We start from the raw sequence: 20716 nt of genomic DNA on the forward strand, positions 1-20716 counted from the left end.
CACCTGTAATCCCGGCTACTCGGGAGGCTGAGGCAGGAGAATGGCTTGAACCCAGGAGGCGGAGGTTGCAGTGAGCCAAGACCACGCCACTGCACTCCAGCCTGGTGACACAGCAAGACTCTGTCTAAAAAAAAAAAAAAAAAGAAGAAGGGAAAAAAATGTTAAAAAGAAACCACAGGCCAGGCTCAGTGGCTCACACCTGTAATCTCAGCACTTTGGGAGGCTCAGGCAGGCAGATCACGCGGTCAGGAGTTCAAGACCAGCCTGGCCAACATGGCAAAAACCCGTGTCTACTAAAAATACAAAAATGAGCCAGGCATGGTGGCGCACACCTGTAATCCCAGCTACTCAGGAGGCTGAGGCAGGAGAATCACTTGAACCTGGGAGGCGGAGGTTGCAGTGAGCTGAGATCACACCACTGCACTCCAGCCTGGGTGACAGAGCAAGACTCCATTTCAAAAGAAAAAAAAAAAAAGAAAGAAAGAAACCAGAGCATGCCTGCAAAAAATGGAGAAGGGTGGGCCCATGTAATCAAAGGCTATTAACCATTTTAACACTGCTAGAGATCAGAAATACTTTATTCATGGCAAAGGAAAAAATTCAAGGATATGCATGTCACAGCATCTACAGTGGGAGTAAAAACTATTAAACCCGACTCCCCTCTGCTCCAGAATTCCACAAAGTAACTTGTTGAAGCTTGAAAAACCTTGAGAGTTTTCAAGTTTTTCCCAAATTAAAGTTCTCTAGCAACCATAATGCAGCAACCAAGACCATATCTTATACCCTTGAAACCAGTTTCCCCAAAGCCCTGTCTCGGCTGCAGGGCTGTGCCCCATAGTGGGGCTGGCTCCTATGTTGTAATAAAGATAAGGTCCAGGCACTCCAGCTTACTAGTTGCTAGTTGCTAGGAGGCTCATAAATTCACTTTTCCTGACTTGGATGAGATTCAGAACTGCTGTATCACAGGCTGAGAAGACATGGATTACTACAATCAAAATTCAGTCTGTCCAAAAGGAACAATTTTAGCCCTTCCCACTCTAATAAGCTACATTAACTGGTCCTGTTTTAAAAAATGGGCAGTTAACTGGGATCTCTCAAGTCTTTGGCATGAAGACTGCCGGTTCCTCATGCTAACCAGCAACTTTTATAAACGAAGTATACCTGGTTTTGAGCTCATCTTCCAAGAAAGAGACAGTCATTTGTGTATTCTTACTTGAAGTGCACTGAAATTGTGGCAACAGACTCCCACAAACCTTTAAGATAATTTGAATTGTTTGATACAATTGGTGAGGTTTCACAGGGCCAAGGTGGCAGGCGGATCCAACCCTCAAAATTAAAGCAATTAGCCGTCCATCAGGAGGGGGAAAAAAAGGAAAAAAACTTTAGGGTGAGGATTTTCAATCTACTTTTAAGGAATTCGATTGTTAAATTGTTTAGTTAACTAAGAACCACAGTTACAAGGTTTTAATTTTTATAATTACAATGAAATGTTAAAGTTCAATTGATATAATTGTGGCACTGAAATTGTAACTTCTAATCACAGAGATTTCAAGATGAGATAATTATTTGAACATTCATACATCTTTTCTAAAATGTCATGGTAGACCATGCACCACACTCGGAACGTTTTCTGAAAATATTTTCAATGCTCGATAAACTGCTTAAGAGGAGTAATTCTGTAATAATCACCCAGCGATATATTAACCATAACAGATTTGAGGGTTAAGGATGAGCTTTGCATGACACAGTTATTAGCAATATCCAGACATTAACTGAAAGAACTTGCTCAAGCACAGAAAAGCCCAAAACACCTGAAATTATTATCTCGCTTTAAAGAACTTTCTATTGTATAAAAGGAAGATATACTTTCTTAATTCCAGCTAAAATAATAACCAAAAGCTGATGCCTCAAGATAGCTCAGTTCCAAATATCTAGAAAGTACAAGATTCTTTCCTAAGACATTTAAACATGTGATCTCGAATAGTATTTGTTATGTGTGTCTTTTTTTTTCAGAGACAGAGTCCCGCTGTGTCACCCAGGCTGGAGTACAGTGGCGAGATCTCAGCTCACTGCAACCTCCGCCTCCTGGGTTCAAGCGATTCTCATGTGCCTCAGCCTCCTCGGTAGCTGGGATTACAGGTGTGTGCCACCACACCCAGCCAATTTTTGTATTTTTAGTAGGGACAGGGTTCGCCATGTTGGCCAGGCTGGTCTCGAACTCCTGACCTCAAGTGATCCGACCACCTCAGCCTCTCAAAGTGTTGGGATTACAGGCGTGACCCACCATGCCAGGCCATCTGTGTCTTTTAAATGCAGGGTTTCTCAACCTCAACCTTTTGTTGTTTTTTGTTTTTTTTTTTGAGACGAGAGCCTCGCTCTGTCACTCAGGCTGGAGTGCAATGGCACAATCTCAGCTCACTGCAATCTCTGCTTTCTGGGCTCAAACAATCCTCCTGCCTCAGCCTCCCAAGTAGCTATGACTACAGACATGCACCACCATGCCCAGCTAATTTTTGTATTTTTTTCTAGAGATGGGTCTTCGCCATGTTGGCCAGGCTGGTCTCGAACTCCTGGCCACAAGTGATCCCCCCACCTCAGCCTCCCCAAGTGCCAACATTGCAGGCATGAGCCACCATGCCAGGCCAAGCTGAACATCATTGACTATGGACCTGATCACTGTCCTGGTGGGCTGTTCTATGCACTGGAGGATGTCCAGCAGCATCACTGGCCTTTACCCACTAGATGCCACTAGAACCTCTCTAGCCATGACAACCAAAAATATCTCCAGATATTGCCAAATGTTTGGAGGCAAGGCTGCCCCCAGTTGAGAACCTCTGTATTAATAAAACACAACAAAAACTACCACCCTGCCAAAGTTTAACACCCAAAAGCTGATACCCAAATGTAGTTCACTTCCGAATCTCATTGCAAATATTTTCTTCAAGAAGCTCTGATAAATAAAATAACTGAGTGATTCAGTTTTTTAAGTAAACAAAGTTTTGCTTTTTTTAAGTGTGAAATTGATGTTTTAAAACAAAATGTTTCCTGTGTTCCTGTTCTTGATCTATAACTTAATTAGTCACACCAGAAGTGTAGAAAAGGAAATGTAAATTAGCATACCACCTACATATGTAGTGAAAAGTATTGGCAGAATCATGACTAAGTAAACATTTGTTATTGACTTTCAGCTTTTAAAAATAAATATGCATAGGGCATCATCAAGAAAATTAAATGACAACCCACAGAATGGAGAAAATGTTTGCAAATCATATATTTGATAAGGGACTTATAACTAGAATAGATAAAGAATTCTTACAACTTACTAATAAAAAACAAAAAAATTAAAAAGGAGCAACATGTCTGAAGATACATTTCTTCAAAGAAAATATACGATTAGCCTACAAGCACAAGAAACGATGTTCTGTTCAATGACATTATTTATTGGAGAAATGCATACCAAAACCACGAGGAGATACAGCTGCTCATCCAATAGGATGGCTATAATCAAAAAGACAGACAATAACAAGTGCTGACAAAGATGTAGGAAAATTGGACTCCTTATGCACTGCTGGTGGGATGTAAAATGGTGCACCCACTTTGGGAAATAATCTGGTAGCTCCTCAATACGTTAAACATAGAATTATGTATGACATAGCAACTCCATTCTTAGGTTTACATCAAAAAGAGTATTTTTTTAAAAGGCCGGGCGTGGTGGCTCATGCCTGTAATCCCAGCACTTTGGGAGGCCAAGGCGGGCAGGTCGCCTGAGGTCAGGAGTTCAAGACCAGCCTGGCCAACATGGTGAAACTCTGTCTCTACTAAAAACACAAAAATTAGCCAGGCATGGTGGCATGCATCTGTGGTCTCAGCTACTCAGGAGGAAGAGGCAGAATTGCTTGAACCTGGGAGGTAGAGGCTGTAGTGAGTTGAGATCGTGCCTCTGCACTCCAGCCTGGGCAACAGAGTGAGATTCCGTCTCAAAAAAAAGAAAAAAGAATTAAAAAAAAAAAAGATATTCAAACAAATACTTGTGCCATATTCATTCATAACAGTAACTATGCACAAAGGCCAAAAGGTGGAAATAACCCAATGTCTACCAACTGATACATGGATAAACAAAATGTAGTATACCCATACAATGGAGTATTTTTCAGCCAGAAAAAGGAGTGAAGTACTGATACACGTTACACTACAGATGAACCTTGAAAACATGATGCTAAATGAAAGAAGCCAGTCACAGAAGACCACATATTATAGGATTCTATTTCTCGGTAATGTCCAGACTAAGCAAATCCATGGTGACAGAAAGTAGATTAGTGGTAGCCAAGTGCTGGGAGGAAGGGTACAGAAAGGAAGTGACTGTGAATGGGTACAGGGTTTCTTTTGGGGTGATGAAACTGTCCTAATATCGACTGTGGCAATGGTTGTACAACTCTGTAAATATATCAAAAACCACTGAAACGTCTACTTTAAAAAGAGGTGGAAGTATATTTTAATAACACGGTTGTAAAAATAAAAACAATCTATAGAGAAAACCTAGAAGACTTAATCATGATTACAGAAATACAATGTACCGACACAGCATTACCACTCCTGACCGCTGATGGAGCTGGGGGTAGAGCCAGGAAGAAAGTTATGGAGAAAAAGAGAAGATCAGGACATCCATTTCTAATTTCACAATGGCAGGGAGGGATTAAAAGTCACTGTCATTGATTGATGGAACTAAATTAAAGGTCTATGTCAGTAATATAAAGACTGAAGAATAATCAATTTAAGAACCATAAGGCCAGGCGCAGTGGCTCATGCCTGTAATCCCAGCACTTTGGGAGGCTTGGAGGAGGGTGGATCATGAGGTCAGGAGTTCAAGACCAGCCTGGCCAAGATGGTGAAACCCCGTCTCTACTAAAAATACAAAAAAAATTAGCCAGGCATGGTGGCAGGCGCCTGTAATCCCAGCTACTCAGGAGGCTGAGGCAAGAGAATCGCTTGAACCAGGGAGGCAGAGGTTGCAGTGAGCCAGTGAGCCAAGATCGCACCACTGCACTCCAGCCTGGGCAACAGAGTGAGACTCTGTCTCAAAAAAAAAAAAAAGAATAAAAGAAAAAGAACAATGGCCAGACATGGTAGTTCACGCCTGTAATCCCAGCACTTTGGGAGGCTGAGGCGGGTGGATCACCTGAGGTCAGGAGTTCAAGACCAGGCTGGCCAACATGGTGAAACCCTGTCTCTACTAAAAATACAAAAGAATTAGCCGGGCGTGGTGGCACACGCCTATAATCCCAGCTACTTGGGAGGCTGAGGCAGGAGAACTGCTTGAACCCAGGAGGTGGAGAGGTTGCAGTGAGCCAAGATCGTGCCATTATACTCCAGCCTGGGCAACAGAGTGAGACTCTGTCTCAAAAAAAAAGAAAAAGAAAAAGAAAAAGAACCATAAAAAAACAGACGCCATGGCTCACACCTGTAATCCAGAACTTTGGGAGGCTGAGGCAGGATTATCGCTTGAGTCCAGGAGTTCAAGACCAGCCTGAGCACTATAGTAGAACCCCTATCTCTATAGCAAAAAATTAAAAAATTAGCCAGCCATAGTGGCGTGCACGTGTAGTCCCAGCTATTCCAAAGGCTGAGGCGGGAGGATCGCTTGAGCCTGGGTGCTTGAGGCTACAGTGAGCCGTGATTGCGCCACAGAACTCCAGTCTAGGCAGCAGAGCAAGACCCTATCTCAAAGAAAAGAAAAAAAGAACCATAAATATAATTATCAAAAATGTGGAGAATGAAGGAAGCAGGTGAGATGCAATTGTCACTCATTATAACAGGAAGCTGATAATTAAATCATATATTCATATTATTTAGAGATATAAAGATAATCACTAGAGGCACTAAAAACAAAAATGAACAAATGTAATTGTTTCCAGAGAATATCAGGCTGGATGGGAATAAAACAGGACCGGGGCAGAAGACTGTTACAATACTTTTCAAGAGAAGCGCATCTGTTCTGAGTCTCTTAATGCTATATGGAATTATTACTCTGCCTTTTTTTTTTTTTTTTTTTGAGATGGAGGCTCACTCTGTCGCCCAGGCTGGGGTGCAGTGGCGTGATCTTGGCTCACTGCAACCTCCGCCTCCCAGGTTCAAGCAATTCTCCTGCCTCAGCCTCCTGAGTAGCTGGGATTACAGGCGTGCACCACCACACCCGGCTAATTTTTGTATTTTTAGTAGAGACAGCGCCCAGCCTGCACATTGTTTTTAGAATCAAATCGAACTTTGCATTACTTGAGTTGAAGTATCTGTGTGAAATAAAAATATAATTTATGTCAGAAAAAATATTAAACTAGATCATTATTACTGAGTAAAATTGTGAATTAAGTGTGATTTAAGCAAAACCAACTCAAGTTTGATAGACAAAAACTGTGTCCCTACTACAAAGGTAGCTGAGAGATGTAGGTTGGATCCTTAAGAGAACAAGAAACCTCCGCCAGGGGCGGTGGCTCACACCCGTAATCCCAGCACTTTGGGAGGCCGAGGCAGGTGCATCACCTGAGATCAGGAGTTCGAGACCAGCCTGGCCAACATGGTGAAACCCTGCCTCTCCTAAAAATACAGAAATTAGCCAGGCGTGGTGGCGGGCGCCCATACAGCTACTAGGGAGGCTGAGGCACAAGAATTGCTTGAACTTGGGAGACGGAGGTTGCAGTGAGCCAAAACTGTGCCATTGCACTCCAGCCTGGGTGACAAGAGTAAGACTCTATCTCCAAAAAGAAAGAAAGAGAGAGAGAATAAGAAACCTGTCGAAAGTCCCTACCACACCACATGTAGGGCAGACAGTAAGAATCATCATAAAAAGGTCAAAACTCTGCCATGGCAAGAATGAGCATCCAAATGCCTTAATAACTTTGGGATCCAAAGAAAAATTTAGGTGAAAGGAAGTGACCGTGGCACCGCCTTCATCTCTCCACCAACCAACACAGCCGACCCCAGTTAGAACACATTTTGAAACCAAAAGGCAGATGCTGCTAACCACCAGAACAAAGCCGAATTTGCCATCAGAACAGCACCAGACAGAGTTATTTAAAACATACTCAGAGTGACAGCTGGGACACTTGGGACAAGGATTCTGAGAGACCAAAGTGGGTCATTTTTGAGCATGTCAGGTGATAGAATTAATAATGACACCAGGCAACAGGCATAAGGAGGAGTGTCCTGGGGTACCCCAGGGAGCTTGGGGCCTTAGCAGTGTGGAGAGGCACCCCTGTGGTTATCAGAACCCAGGTAGCCCACATTATGCTGAAGAACTTGCCCTCCAAATTATCACTTTCCAAAGATATCCTGTGTCCTGTGAGGAGACGGAGATGCACATTCTGCAAGAAGGAAAGAACTTACACTTCACTCCAATTGGTTGGGTGAGGGTCCTGTTAAGTTTCAAACAAAACAAAACCCACATAAGGTCATGGCAAGAATAAGCCCCATGGTTCTGGGCCTCTGAAAACACTGCCCAAAGAGTGAGTGGGAACGAGCTCATGAGACCCTCCTGGACTTTCCTGCAAGAAATTATCATTTGCCTGGAATGCGGCCACCCAGCCCAGGTGATGGCCAAAAGAGGGTTGGGTTGATAGAGATCTTGTCCCCAGGATCTGAAGAAGCCCTGGAAGATGAGGCCTTGGGCTGCAATCTTTCCCAACAGACACTGGAGGCCTCCAACAAGGCTCAGAGGGGAGGTTTTGCAGGGCAGACCCTCACCCCTACCCCAAGGCCCCTCAACAAGCAGACGTCACTATTGTCCCGATCCCACCTTCCCTCCTGAGCAAGCAATGGGTAGCAAATCCTGTTCACCCCATTTCCATGGTCCTGACATCTCCCCTTCCCCTAGCAGAGAGGATTCCAAGACCCACTCCTCATCGTGACCTCCCCCTGCCCCCAGACGACGTGGTGGCTTTCTGGGGCTCATTATTACCCCTGCAGAGTGGGCAGAGGAAACCAAGAGCAGGAACTAGGATTGATGGATTGATCTATGTTTACAAGGTTAGCAGCTCTCAGGCAAGGTGGGAGGGACAGTGGAAGGGAGGCAGGAGAACACTCCTTTGGAAACAGGCTTTGCAAAGGCAGGATTTTTGGGCAGGATATCCTGTCTTCCTCGTGGTCACAGAGAAGCGTGTTTGGGGTCTTTAAGGAAAAGCAACTGAATCCTCATAGCCCAATCTCCAATCAGTTTCTCCACCCATTCCAAGCTTGGACACTCAGCCCCGCTGCCTCCCAGTTAGATCTTTTTCCCAGCACAACTGCATTAGAATCCTTTGCTCTTTAATAAAATCATACTCTAGTGGGGCAGAAGCTGGAATAAATAATACAGGTGTTATTTTCTTAAAACCAAAGACACTTCCCCCTCCCTTTCATCTTTCTTTCATGAATTCAAAGTGGTCCCAAACAGAAAACATCCATATTATACTTCGGTTTTGCTGGGATGAAAAAGGCTAGGATGCCCCCGCTCCAACTACACCCAAGTCTTCCTTTAAGGAAAGAAATACCTGGTGACAGGACCAAGCCTCAAAGCGCCCTGGGCCCATTCTGAAACTGAGATTGTGCTCAGCTGAAAGAAACTTCCTCCCACAGAGTTCTTCGATGAATCATCACTCTTTGTTTAACATCCTCTGAAAGCAGACAATTGATCGGCTCTCAGATCATGCCTGCATAGTACCCACACCCCCTCCAGCTCTGCAATCGTTTCAGTGAGCTGAGACCCCACTCCAGGGCTCTGTGGTAGGATGCAAAGTCTCCCAGCTCTGCCTCAGCCCAGAGGGAGAAAAACCTCTTCACCTAGTGAAAGAGCTTCAAGGTCTTCTAGAAGAATCTCACACACGCACTGGAGGAATCTCTGCGGCTTCCCATGCCCACAGTCTAGGCCCTTATGAATGTCTTAATGAGGTCCCTAGAGACCGCAGGAACAGGGAAGGTCTTATGCTGGAGGGTGTGGAGGACGGTGCCAGAGGTTGGGAAGGGAATGGAAGGGGAAAACTCCACCTAACTATTAATATCGTGTACCCTTTTACACTAGAACATTGTTTTATTTTTAAAAACACTCTGTTCCTTGCTGAGTACTGCTTTATTTCTGAATGTCTCTTTTATTTTTTTTTAATAAATGATTTGGCCTACAATGATGATGAGAGAGAATTTGTTCTTTTTTTTTTTACACAGGAGTTATAGTTTATATAAAATGGAGTATTTAGAGATGAAAAGACCTGAAGTTTGGAATTGGGAAAAACAGAAACGTTTACTAGAGCCCTGCTAATCTGATTTTTCTGGTCTGGAATTGAGGAAAAACAAAAAGAGAGATACCATCAGAAACATACGTTCTACCTATTTGCTTAATTTAGAAAGAAAATGTACATGTAAATATACGTGTGTATATAATATATACACACACACATCCCCAGTGAAAGTGTGTTTTTGATACAGAAGACCAAATGACTGGAGATCGTAAAACGAGGCTCTTTTTTAACCACAAGCCTGAGTCCGTGGTGCTCAGCACTTTCATGAGAATCTGTACCTGGCCCAGAGGAACTGAATTCTCTTCCTGGCTTCTCACTCCCACTCCTCTGCCCTCCTCAAACAGACAGAAGCCCCCTCTCCAGGCACAGATTTCTAGGCAAGGCTTTGATATGATTCCCATGCTCTCACCTGCCTTCCTCATCTGGAAAAACCAGAGGCTTCTACTGCACATCTATGAAAGTGTTGTCTCACAAATCGTGTTTCTCCTTTAGACAGTATGATCCTTGCGGAAATCGCAGAAGTGTTAACACACGCACCTAGTAGGCCCTCAGCAAACTCTTCCAAGGAATTCCTGCTCAGGGCTCCAGAATGCCTGGGGTTCAGTCGGCACACTAGAACTGCAGGAATCTGGGGGGAAGGAGACAGGCCCAACGCTGCTTTTCCTTTCTGGTTTAGAGGGGGAGGGGAGGAGAGAGGAGCAAGGAGAGAGAACTGCAAAGGGAAAGGAGAGGAAGTCTTTGTCCGGGCTCTTTGGACGAGCATTAGAGTGGAGTTAAATTGTCAGCTAATGAGATTTCCTAACCACGTGCTCCCTTTTAAGTCTAGGCCCCCAACTGATTTGATCCCCACACAACAGCAGGGGGAAAAGAGGCCTTCAGCATCCCTAAGGGCGCGAGAATTCCCAGAACAAGTACAAGAAGGATGGGAATCACTTCTGAGAGTTCAACTTTAAATAGATTATCATATTTATTAATTGACATCTAGCAACAATGCTACTGGCTGCATTCCACATCAACAGCCGAATAGGGGTTCACGGGAGTCAGATTCCACTCGAGGTAACTGAGGCAGGCCCAGGGGAACAGAAGAGACAGAGCGCAATCCTGAGGGCTTCTCCAACCACTGGACAGCCTACAAGTCGAGTTTATATTTGTTTGTTTGCTTGTTTCGGCTGGCAAAGGCCCCTGGGGCCTACATTCAAAGAATGTGTTGTTGGACCCAATAATTTATTCCAACAGGCAAAAGGGTGTTAAAACAGGAAGTTTTGTTTTTTTTTTTTTTTTTTTTCAGTAAAATCTTAGTCTGTCGTTAAGCCTGAGATCATCTTTTGAAACTATTTATCTGATTATGGACTGTTATTATTTTGTTTTGTTTATTTCTATATGAAACTGATTTCTCTTTTTGCCTAAAGAAAAGTAGCAGTGCAGAGCTAGTGGAGGAAAAACAAGTCAAAACACATTCACAACATTTTGAAGATACTCAATGAAACTGATTCTCTTCTTCTACCTTCCCTGCTTAGTCAACAGCCTCTTCCTTAAGTTTTATTTCTCCTCTATTTGTCAAAGATAATTACTTAGCAACGTCGATGTTTACCACGCAAAGGCATCCACCCTCCCTAGCACAGCTTTTTACCTTGAGATACAAAAAAGCATATGCTGGAGACCAACAATTTACCAAACTTCTTCAGCTACAAAGCATAGCTTAAATTTCATCTCTCCTAGAAAGTGTTCCCTCCTAACCTCCAGACATCTCTTTGTTCAAACCTCCCTCCTTCCTGGACTTAATCACTTTCCACAGCAGTCATTGGTTCACTGGCAACTGCTTTCCACCTGGAAGGGTTTTTCCTTCTCCAAACCCAGGTCTGGGTCCCAGCAGAATCTTGAAGAAGAAAGAACAACTAAAACCTAATGGAAATTCAAACACATTTTTAAAAAGGCTGCAAGCGATTAGATAAATCTAAGAAAACCTAAGGCCAAGTAAAACAAGTCCTGTTTGAAGCTGAGAACAGCAATCCTTCATGCCTTTTATAATAAAAAGAAATCGGGGCTGAGGGAGTGAAAAACGCAGAAAAGGAAAGCGACGAGGTGCCATCCTCCATTACAGATTTCCTCTAACACAGAATCAACAGGACTCTAATGTTTCATACGTGGCTGTCAGTCACTGTGCTACGAAGTTAATCTATACGGTCGTTTAAGCCCCGCCCCCCTAGAGGTTACTCCTTATCCCCACTTTACAGATGCGCAAACTGAGACGAAGGAAGATAGAACAGCTCGGCCGGGATCACCCAGCTTGTGAGTGACACCGAGCAGGTACTGGAACCCGGGTTTGTCTGACCTCAGCGCACAGGCTCTCAACCTCTGCTCCAACTCAAAGTATGCGCCAAGTCAGCGTGCATGGGTAACCCGATCCGGACGGCTCTGACTCGGGATGCGGCACAGCTGCCCCGCGGGGCCGCGCGGGTGTCACCGAGACGGGCACAGACTGCACAGTGTGCCCAAGGGCTCGCGCGCGTCCTTCAAGACCTGCCAGCGCGCGGGAAAAGGTAGGCTCCGAGACAACCTGGGCTGACCCGGGGGCACGACCAGGAGATGCGACGACTGGAGCTGGGTGAGTGTGGCCGAGTCGGCGCCTCGAGGGCCGCCAGCCTGGGCCCCAGGCTGGGACACGGGCGCCCCCGGGTGCAGGGGACCTAGAGGCGCCGTGCGCGGCGGGGCCTGGGCGCGAAGGCGCCGAGACGGCATCCTTCCCCTGCAGCATCCCGCCCCGCGGCCGGGGGGAGGGGGCGTCACCTGACAGCGCGCACCAACTTCTCCAGGTTTGGAGGGGGCAGGCGGCAGCCGCCCGGGCTGGGGGCGCACGGCGCGCTGCTCTCGCCCAATGGCGAGGTCTGTAAACAAAAGCGGGCCCCACGCAGGTCCCCAGCCGGGTGGCGAGGGGCGCGGCGCAGCAGCATCGCAGCGGCAGAGCTGGTGAGAGGGCGAGGCGGGGACGGGATCGGGCGCGGGGACCCAGGGCACAGCCCCCGGGACCCGACCGCCTGGATAAGGCATTGTCTCTGCACTCGCAGGATTCCGCTTTTAATGCCCCCCTCCGGGGGTTCGTCGCGCGTCCCCAGCTCCGTGCGCCGGCCCCTGGGCTTTCCGCCCGGTGAGCCCGGCCCGGAGCGCGGCACGGATCGCCAAGGTGAGCGCCCAGGAAGCGTCGCCGAAAAGCCAGGCCCGGAGGTGCCTAGGTCAGGGACCGAGAAGCAAACAGAGACACAGGGATGCACACGCACGCCCTCCCCGAAGTTGACAAAAATCAGCCGATAAAATACAAAGTGCCGCGGCCGCCGCAGGTCAGCGCTGACCTCCCGCTGCCGAGAGGACCGAATGCCGACGTCCGGACGCTGTCATTTCCATCCAGCGAAGGCACCTGGGCTGCACGGTCTCGTCTCCCTCCTTCGCTCGAGGGATGCCTCCTCCTGCCTCCCCTCCCCGGATCTCCCGACCTCCCGTGTGTGTGAACACGAAAACAATACGTGGAAAGCCCGATCGGGGGGAGCTAGGACCCGCCGGGAGCCCCAGTGTGCGGGAGACGGGGGTCAGAACGTGCCCGGCACGGGCACCGAGGCTCCGGGCATCCTCGCCGCCGTCCCCCGGGGCGGCTCCGGCCGGACGCCCGCGCCCCCCAGGCCCGCTGTACTCACCCGCGACGGTCGTCCGGGATCTCCGCGAAGGGGCCGGGCACGATGCGGGGCAGCCGGGCCCCTGGGGCTGCGGGCGCCAAAGCGTTCGCGGAGCTGCAGAGCTGCGCGCCCGACGGCGGCGGCGCTGCTCTGCCGGCCGCGCTCGAACCCGCTCGCGGTCTGCCAATGGGAGCTGTCAGGGCGCCTCCGCCTGCGGCCTCAGGGGCCGGGGCGCGGGAGCCCGTGGGAAACCGAGCTCCGATTGGGCCGCCTGACAATCGCTCCGCCTCCGGCCAGCCAATCCGAGGCGGTGGATGCAGGAGCGGGGCGTTCGGAGTTGGGCTGGAGAGCGACTACGGGCGCACGCCGGGTATCCGTGCCGCAGCCAGGCTCGGAGCGCGCGGGTGGAGGGGCGCGGGCCGCGCGCGCTCCGGAGATGCCTTCCTGCGAGGCTCCGGCAGCGCGGCCCGGGGAGATCGCCCGCAGGCAGCGGAGGCGCGGCGGGCCGGGGGACGACCAGGGAGCCCCTAACAAAGCAGCTTTGGGAGGGCCGGAGGCCTCTGCCTCCCTCGGCGATAGGTCCGCGAAGCTGCCTGTCACCCCGCATAGGTGGAGGTGGCCAATGGCGTGCACAGACGGAGCTCGAGTTGGCGCGCGCGCGCGGCTCGGCATCGGTGGGATTGGTCGGAGGTAAAGGATTTTCCTACCACTAAGGCGGAGAGGAAGGGGGATCGGAACGGGGGAGGCGAAGAGTCAAAAAACGTTGTGCCTGGGACAAGTGGTCTGGCTTGGGAGGCGTGTGCCTGGCTCTAGGGGGAGACAAGAACTTTTTTACGAGAGAAAAAAATCCTAACGCAGTCCCTTCCCGTGGATGCTAGAGGATGTTAGACCCTGAGCAGCCTCCAGGTAGGGCATGGTGGCCTTCACCAGAGTCCAGGACTCCCAGGGTTCACTTACCGTGCCCAGCAAGCGAACTTGGAATAACAGCGTGGGGTTTGGGCCTTACGCTCACCTGCTGGGCAGAGTAAGTGACTCGGGCAGGGTTCACGCAGACCTCCTGGGCTCCTCTGTAAAATCCGGAAACGACAGTTGCAGTTTACCTTTCGCAACGTTGTGGGAAACGCGGAAACGGAGACGCTGGCGGTAGAGCCTCGAGCGAAACCTTTCCCTACACTAGGCCAGAGCTTCCTCCTCTCCTGAAGAACTCTAGACTTCCCCGTTTACAACAAAGGCTGGGATGTATGTTCCTTAGACCTTGATTCCATACACACATGTTCGCCCCGGGAGCTGGGAAGGTCTGCGCTCCCGGGGTGATCTTGTTGAAAACAAAAAGAATTGCCCACGCTGTGGAAGACAAACCTAAACCGGAAAACTAAAAGTCATCCCTGATTCCTCCTTCTCCTTAACCCTCTCCCATCCGTTTCTGTTAAACTCCCAAACCCCTTCCTCCCATCCTGTCTCACCTGGACCTCAGTAAAGGGCTCCCATCGTCCTTCTGTCCCAGGCCTTGCCCCCTGAAATCTGTTCTCCACTTTGCAGAATGATCCTTCTAAGCAGAAAAGTCTCATTTTGCGCTCTCAACTCTGGGTCTCTTTTCTTTCCCCAGAACACGTCCACCCCCAGCCCCTCCCTTCACTTCACTAATTCCTACCCTTCTTCAGATTCCAGCTTGGCCGCCAAGGCATCCATGCAGTAGGCGTTGCTGAACTCCTGCTGTGCAGTACCTGCTCTTACAGACCCCGGGAAGCCTCCTGTACCCTGTCAAGGTTAGATGCCACGTTTCCACTTCCAGTGCTTCCACCCCCTGTACTCCCCTCACAGCCTGTATTACACGGGGCTGAAGTTGCCTGTTGCACTGCAGCCCTCTATGGAAGCCGGAATCTTATCTATCTTCCCTGCTGGATCCCAGTCCTAGCACAGTGTTTGGCACATTTGGGGCACTGAAAAAACATGGAATGCATGAATTATAGAGGAGCTATAATTATAGGCAAGAACTTTAAGGATTTGAAGTGCTTCTAAAACATCAGTTTGAGAAGAATGGGTAGCATGGTAGCTCTTGAACAGATGCGTCCACCAGGTTCCATGATGAGTATTACAGGGAGGTTTTTGAGTCAAGTTTGAGAGATTTTCCAAAGACACCCCTTCCAAAACCAGCCTCGTTTCAGCCAACAGCTTGGAATGGAGAGTAATTCCCTTGAGAAGCTTTTCATCCCAGGACAAAGAGCCATTTCTTCACCTGTTACAAGCCACCATGTAGGGGAAATACATATATTTGAAAATGAGTAGAGTGTTTTTCCCTAAGGAAGTTTAGAAGTACATCCGGCCATCCTTAAAAGAACAGACCCTGGAGTGAGGCTGCCTAATTTCAAGCTGGGTTCCTTTCTAGCTGTTACCTAGGGCAGGTTACTTCAGACCTCCGTGCCTTGGTTTCCCCATTTATATAAATGAGATAACAATAGTGCTTCATACCACATACAGTTGGTACGAGGATGAATGAGTTAATATTAACAATGTGCTGGCCAGGCGCGGTGGCTCACTCCTGTAATCCTAGCACTTTGGGAGGCCGAGATGGGCAGATTGCCTGAGCTCAGGAGTTTGAGACCAGCCTGGGCAACACGGTGAAACCCCGTCTCTACTGAAAATACAAAAAGTTAGCCGGGCATGGCGGCGTACGCCTGTGGTCCCAGCTACTCAGGAGGCTGAGGGCAGGAGAATTGCTTGAACCCTGAAGGCAGTGGTTGCGGTAAGCCGAGATTGCGCCACTGCACTCCAGCCTGGGCAACAGAACGAGACTCCGTCTCCAAAAAAAAGAAAAAAAAACAATTTTTTAAAAAATGTGCTTAGAAGAGTACCTGGCACATAGTAGCATTTAATAATGTTTACTGAATAAATAAACAGCTTCCACTGGACATGTGTGTGATGGGTAGGGAGTCCTTACTACCCAGATGGGTAGTGAGTGGCGGGTTACTAGAGGCTTCCCTGAAGGTGAGTAATGGCATCTCTCTTGCCTGCCTCATCTGAGGGCTGCTGCCTTAGGGTCTCCTGTTAAGGAGGTGACATTACTGTAAGGTGAGCTTCAGATGAATCATCACAGCAGCCATCTGATTGCCTTGTGCCTAAGACGTCTGAAAAGCACTTTGAGATGCAGAATCCTGGCGGTAGGTTGGCTGGGTTGAATCTGAGCTCCACCACCTACCAGCTCTGTAGCCTTGAGAAGGTTACTTAATCTTTCTTAAGCCTCAGTTTACTGATCTCTAAAATAAGGGGAGTAACACCTAACCCGTAAGGATATAGAGACAGTTAAAAAGAGGTCACGCATGGCACATGGTACGAACTCATCAAAGTTGGTGTTCGGGTTCAGCTAAGTTAGTGAAAAACGGGATGATAACATTTCATTAAATGGTTGAAAAACCTGGATGAGGCCAGGTGTGATGGCTTATGCCTTTAATCTCAGCACTTTTTGAGGTCAAGGCATGTGGATCCCTTGAGGCCAGGAGTTAGAGACAAGCCTGGCCAACATGGTGAAATCCCTTCTCTACTAAAAATACAAAAATTAGCCGGGCGTGATGGTGCATACCTGTAATCCCAGCTACTCGGGAGGCTGAGGCAGGAGAATCGCTGGAACCCCGGAGGCAGTGGTTGCAGTGAGCTGAGATCCGGCCACTGCACTCCAACCTGGGCAACAGAGTGAGACTGTCTCAAAAAAAAAGAAAGAAGAAAGAAAGAAAGAAGGAAGGAAGGAAGAAGGAAGGAAGGAAGGAAGGAAGGAAGGAAGGAAGGAAGGAAGGAAGGAAAGACCTGGATGAGATGATGCAGGAGAAATACTCACTGCCCATAGGGGAGATAGATACATAGGAAACCACCGTTCGGGCCCTTTCTCTCATTCACTTTCTCCCTGAACCCCACTTACTTCAACATGTCAGTACTTTGGCTCTCAGAATCTGCTCACAGCTGACTGTGGGAGGTTTTGTTCCCACAATCGTGGTGCTGGGTGCTGCCACTGAGGTTGATAGAATTAAGCCAATCCAGCCTTTGGGTACCTTTATTTTTTATTGTATTTATTTATTTATTTATTGAGATGGAGTCTTACCCTGTCGCCCAGGCTGGAGTGCAATGGCACAATCTCAGCTCACCACAACCTCCACCTCCTGAGTTCAAGCAATTCTCCTGCCTCAGCCTCCCGAGTAGCTGGTATTACAGGTGCGTGCCACCAGGCCTGGCTAATTTTTGGTATCTTTAGTAGAGACGGGGTTTCACCATGTTGGCCAAGCTGGTCTCGAACTCCTGACCTTGTGATCTGCCCACTTGGCCTCCCAAAGTGCTGGGATTACAGGTGTGAGCCACCGCGCCCGGCCTGGGTATCTTGACCTCGCAAACCTAAAAAGCTACTGCAGGCTTCAGTGCTGTTTCTTGTCTCCGCCCTACACGGTACATTGCTACTTCACACTGGCAAAGAGAATGGGGCATTTTGATTAAAATACAGACAAATGCCATCTGGCCGAGTATTCTGACATCTTGTCTCCTGAGGGCACTGTTGACATCTAAACAGAACATGGAATTGGAATTAAAGGAAAAAATGGGGTGGTCAAAGGCAGAATCAAGGTTTAGGGCAGGAGAATGAGCAGAAGTTCCATTTCTAGTACATGATCCTAGCTGCAACTAAGAGTCAACATTTTCTTCCCCACTGGTTATTGAAAGGCTGACTAAACAATCATAGCTGAGGTACAACAAATGGTCTTCCCCAGTACGAAGATACCTACACATGCGCTCTGTGCAGCCCTGCCTCACTTGTGTTCCTGAGCTGGTCTTTCCCTCTAACAGATGCTCCCTCAGGGTTAGACTCTGGCCTGTTTAATTCACTGCTGTATTCATAAAGTGTCTCAAACAGTGCCAAGCACACAGTGCATGCTCAATAAATATCAATTGGATGACTGGAGTTTCGCCTTCTGCACTCTCTACGAGGAGTTTGGCACTTAATTATTTTATTTTCTGTCATCTATTTGTGATGCCCTCTTTGAAGAAAGGACAGGAGGCAGCTTATACAAAAATAGATCTTGGGCCAGGCGTGGTGGCTCACACCTGTAATCCCAGCACTTTGGGAGGCCGACACAGGTGGATCACCTGAGGTCAGGAGTTCAAGACCAGCCTGGCCAACATGGTGAAACTCTGTCTCTACTAAAAATACAAAAGTTAGCCGGGCATGGTGGCAGGTGCCTGTATTCCCAGCTACTTGGGAGTCTGAGGCAGAAGAATCGCTTGAACCTGGGAGGCGGAGGTTGCGGTGAGCCAGGATCACACCACTGCACTCCAGCCTGGCAACAGAGCAAGACTCTCAAAAAAAAAAAATAGGCCAGGCATGGTGGCTCACGCCTGTAATCCCAGCACTTTGGGAGGCTGAGGTGGGTGGATCACCTGAGGTCAGGAGTTCAAGACCAGCCTGGCCAACTTGGTGAAAGCCCATCTCTCTTAAAAATGCAAAAAAAAAGTAGCCAGGCATGGTGGCGGGTGCCTGTAATCCCAGCTGCTCGGAAGGCTGAGGCAGGAGAATCGCTTGAACCCAGGAGGCAGAGCTTGCAGTGAGACGAGGTAGCGCCACTGCACTCCAGCCTGGGCAATGGAGTAACATAACACTGTCTCAAAAAAAAAAAAAAAAAATACACAGGCAGCCAAATTAACGTTCCTTGGGAGGCTCCTGTGATGCACGGCAACGTCTTTTCCCTGGGTAAAGAACCTTGTCGCGAGTTCCTCAGATTGTTGATGTGCTGATTAATGCACACCCCACTGACACTGAAAAATATGCTGATTTCTTTCTGAGTCATAAAGTTTCATTGATTGTCTTTCAGGGGGACATTTTAGCCTGTATGTTGCAGTCTGTAGCCAGTTCTTACAACCTCTGTATTGCACCCTCTAATGAAAAAGGACAACCCGGTATGAGGAGTCTCCCTCCCTTCTCCCAAACACCCTGTAACAGACTCCAGAACACTCCCGACTTTGTTGATGTGACTTCCCCCATCATCAGTCTTCACATTTGGCTTCCAAGAAGCCTTTATCAAATTATTTCAGTCTTAATTTTGGTTGACATTATATATATAGACATATGTGTGTGTGTGTGTGTGTGTGTGTGTGTGTGTGTGTGTGTGTGTATGTCTTCTGTTTTTTGTTTTTTTGTTTTTTTTTTTTGGAGAACCCTAATACACATCCCAATAGTTTTTCCCATAATCATTCAATATTCCTCTGCAGACTTGCTACCCAAAGTGTAGTCTGTGGATCAGCAGCAGTGGCATCGCCTGGTGTCAGAAACACAATCCCAGACACCAAGCCAGACACTGAACTCAAATCTACGTCTTAACACTCAGGTGATATATCTGTGTATAAAGTTTGAGAAGTACATCATAACTTCTTTGGGGTTTATTTATTTATTTATTTATATTGAAACAGGGTCTTGCTCTGTCACCCAGGCTGGAGTGCAGTGGCGGACCTCGACTCACTGCAACTTCTGCCTCCCTGGTTCAAGCGGTTCTCCTGCCTCAGCCTCTCAAGTAGCTGGGATTACAGGCACATGCCACCATGCCCAGCTAATTTTTTGTACTTTTAGTAGAGACGGAGTTTCACCATGTGGCCCAGGCTGGTCTTGAACTCCTGAGCTCAGCTGATCCGCCCGCCTCGGCCTCCCAAAGTGCTAGGATTACTGGTGTGAGCCACCACACCTGGACACTTTGGGGTTTGTTTGTTTGTTTTTGTTTTTGAGACAGGGTCTCACTCTGTTGCCCAGGCTGGAGTGCAGTGGTGTGATCTCAGCTCACTGCAGCCTCCACCTCCTGGGTTCAAGCGATTCTCCTGCCTCAGCGTCCCAAGTAGCAGGGACTACAGGCACGTGCCATCATGCCCAGTTAATTTTTTTGTATTTTTTTTGGTAGGGATAGCGTTTCACTGTGTTGACCAGGCTGTTCTCAAACTCGTGGCCTCAAGTGATCTGTCCACCTCGGCCCCAAAAAGTGCTGGGATTACAGGTGTTAGCCACTGCGCCAGGCCACATCATCACTTCTTTGAAAATGCAAAACCACCTGGGAAGAACAAAAATATTAAAAACAATTGCTTGGTAAAGGAATGTGTTTAATCAAGGCTTTCTTACCTGAGGACAGATTTTTGGGAGTCAGGTGAAAGGACCTAGAAAAGAAATCAAGAAGGCAGGATATTTTCCCAGCAATGATAGGTCTTCAATTATAAAAAAGAGACCAAGGAATCCTCAATATGCAAAGTAGCATATCCAACTAATACAGATAAACTCAAGGTCAGAGAGGCAGGGCTGGGTAAATAGGCCACACTACATTCACAGAGCTAAGCAGTGCCCCCTCTTTGTAATTTGCTTTATTGCATTTTATTTTCTGTGTTTTCACTGAAATGGCAGTTTATGGAGAAACTCTCCCACTTGGCTGTGAACAGGCTCTAAGCAACAGCAACACTTCTGCAGAATTGGCAGGGACAGTGCTATGGAATATTTCAGAAACTTCAAGGCAAAGGGACAAACAAACAACCAAAAAAAACAAAAAACAAAAACACCCTCAAAATGTATTTTCAGAGGAAAGAACTTTCACTGGGAAGGGACCCATGGGTCTCCAAAAGAAAACCAATTTGGTTTCATTTTTTCTGCTTCTGCACTCCTGCCTGATGATTAATTCATCAGCATGGGACAGAACAAAAGCTCCTCTGAACAAACTGTAACTACTACATGGGGTGGGTTTCTATGATGATGTTGCAGATCTTGGCCTAATGGGCTTTCTCTCCACTGAC

The 20716-nt window shown here is 47.8% G+C and overlaps 2 protein-coding genes across 4 annotated transcripts in view; one reads left to right on the top strand and one right to left on the bottom strand.

Moving 5' to 3' along the window:
• TIAM1 (TIAM Rac1 associated GEF 1) overlaps positions 1-13107 on the bottom strand; it is a 443928-nt gene extending 430821 nt beyond the window's left edge. For all 3 annotated transcript variants that reach the window (XM_030806062.1, XM_030806069.1, XM_030806064.1), the window contains exon 1: positions 12947-13107. The gene's annotated coding sequence lies outside the window, so the exon portion shown is untranslated. The remainder of the gene's footprint in view (positions 1-12946) is intronic.
• Positions 13108-13322: 215 nt separating this feature from the next.
• On the top strand, positions 13323-14760 carry LOC115833135. Its single transcript, XM_030806076.1, has 2 exons — positions 13323-13615; positions 14036-14760. The coding sequence occupies exons 1-2, from the start codon at positions 13362-13364 to the stop codon at positions 14070-14072; spliced, it is 291 nt and encodes a 96-aa protein (XP_030661936.1). The 5' UTR covers positions 13323-13361; the 3' UTR covers positions 14073-14760.
• Positions 14761-20716: the final 5956 nt, after the last annotated feature.

This window comes from Nomascus leucogenys, chromosome 25 (assembly GCF_006542625.1).
Source record: "Nomascus leucogenys isolate Asia chromosome 25, Asia_NLE_v1, whole genome shotgun sequence".
In the NCBI taxonomy this organism is placed as follows: Eukaryota; Metazoa; Chordata; class Mammalia; order Primates; family Hylobatidae; genus Nomascus; species Nomascus leucogenys.

Excerpts from the sequence above, each read along its gene's own strand:
- LOC115833135 (XM_030806076.1), top strand. The coding sequence starts at position 13,362 with ATGCCTTCCTGCGAGGCTCCGGCAGCGCGGCCCGGGGAGATCGCCCGC. Across the intron at positions 13,616-14,035 it reads ATCGGTGGGATTGGTCGGAG|GTTGTGGGAAACGCGGAAAC; the intron begins GTAAAGGATTTT and ends ACCTTTCGCAAC.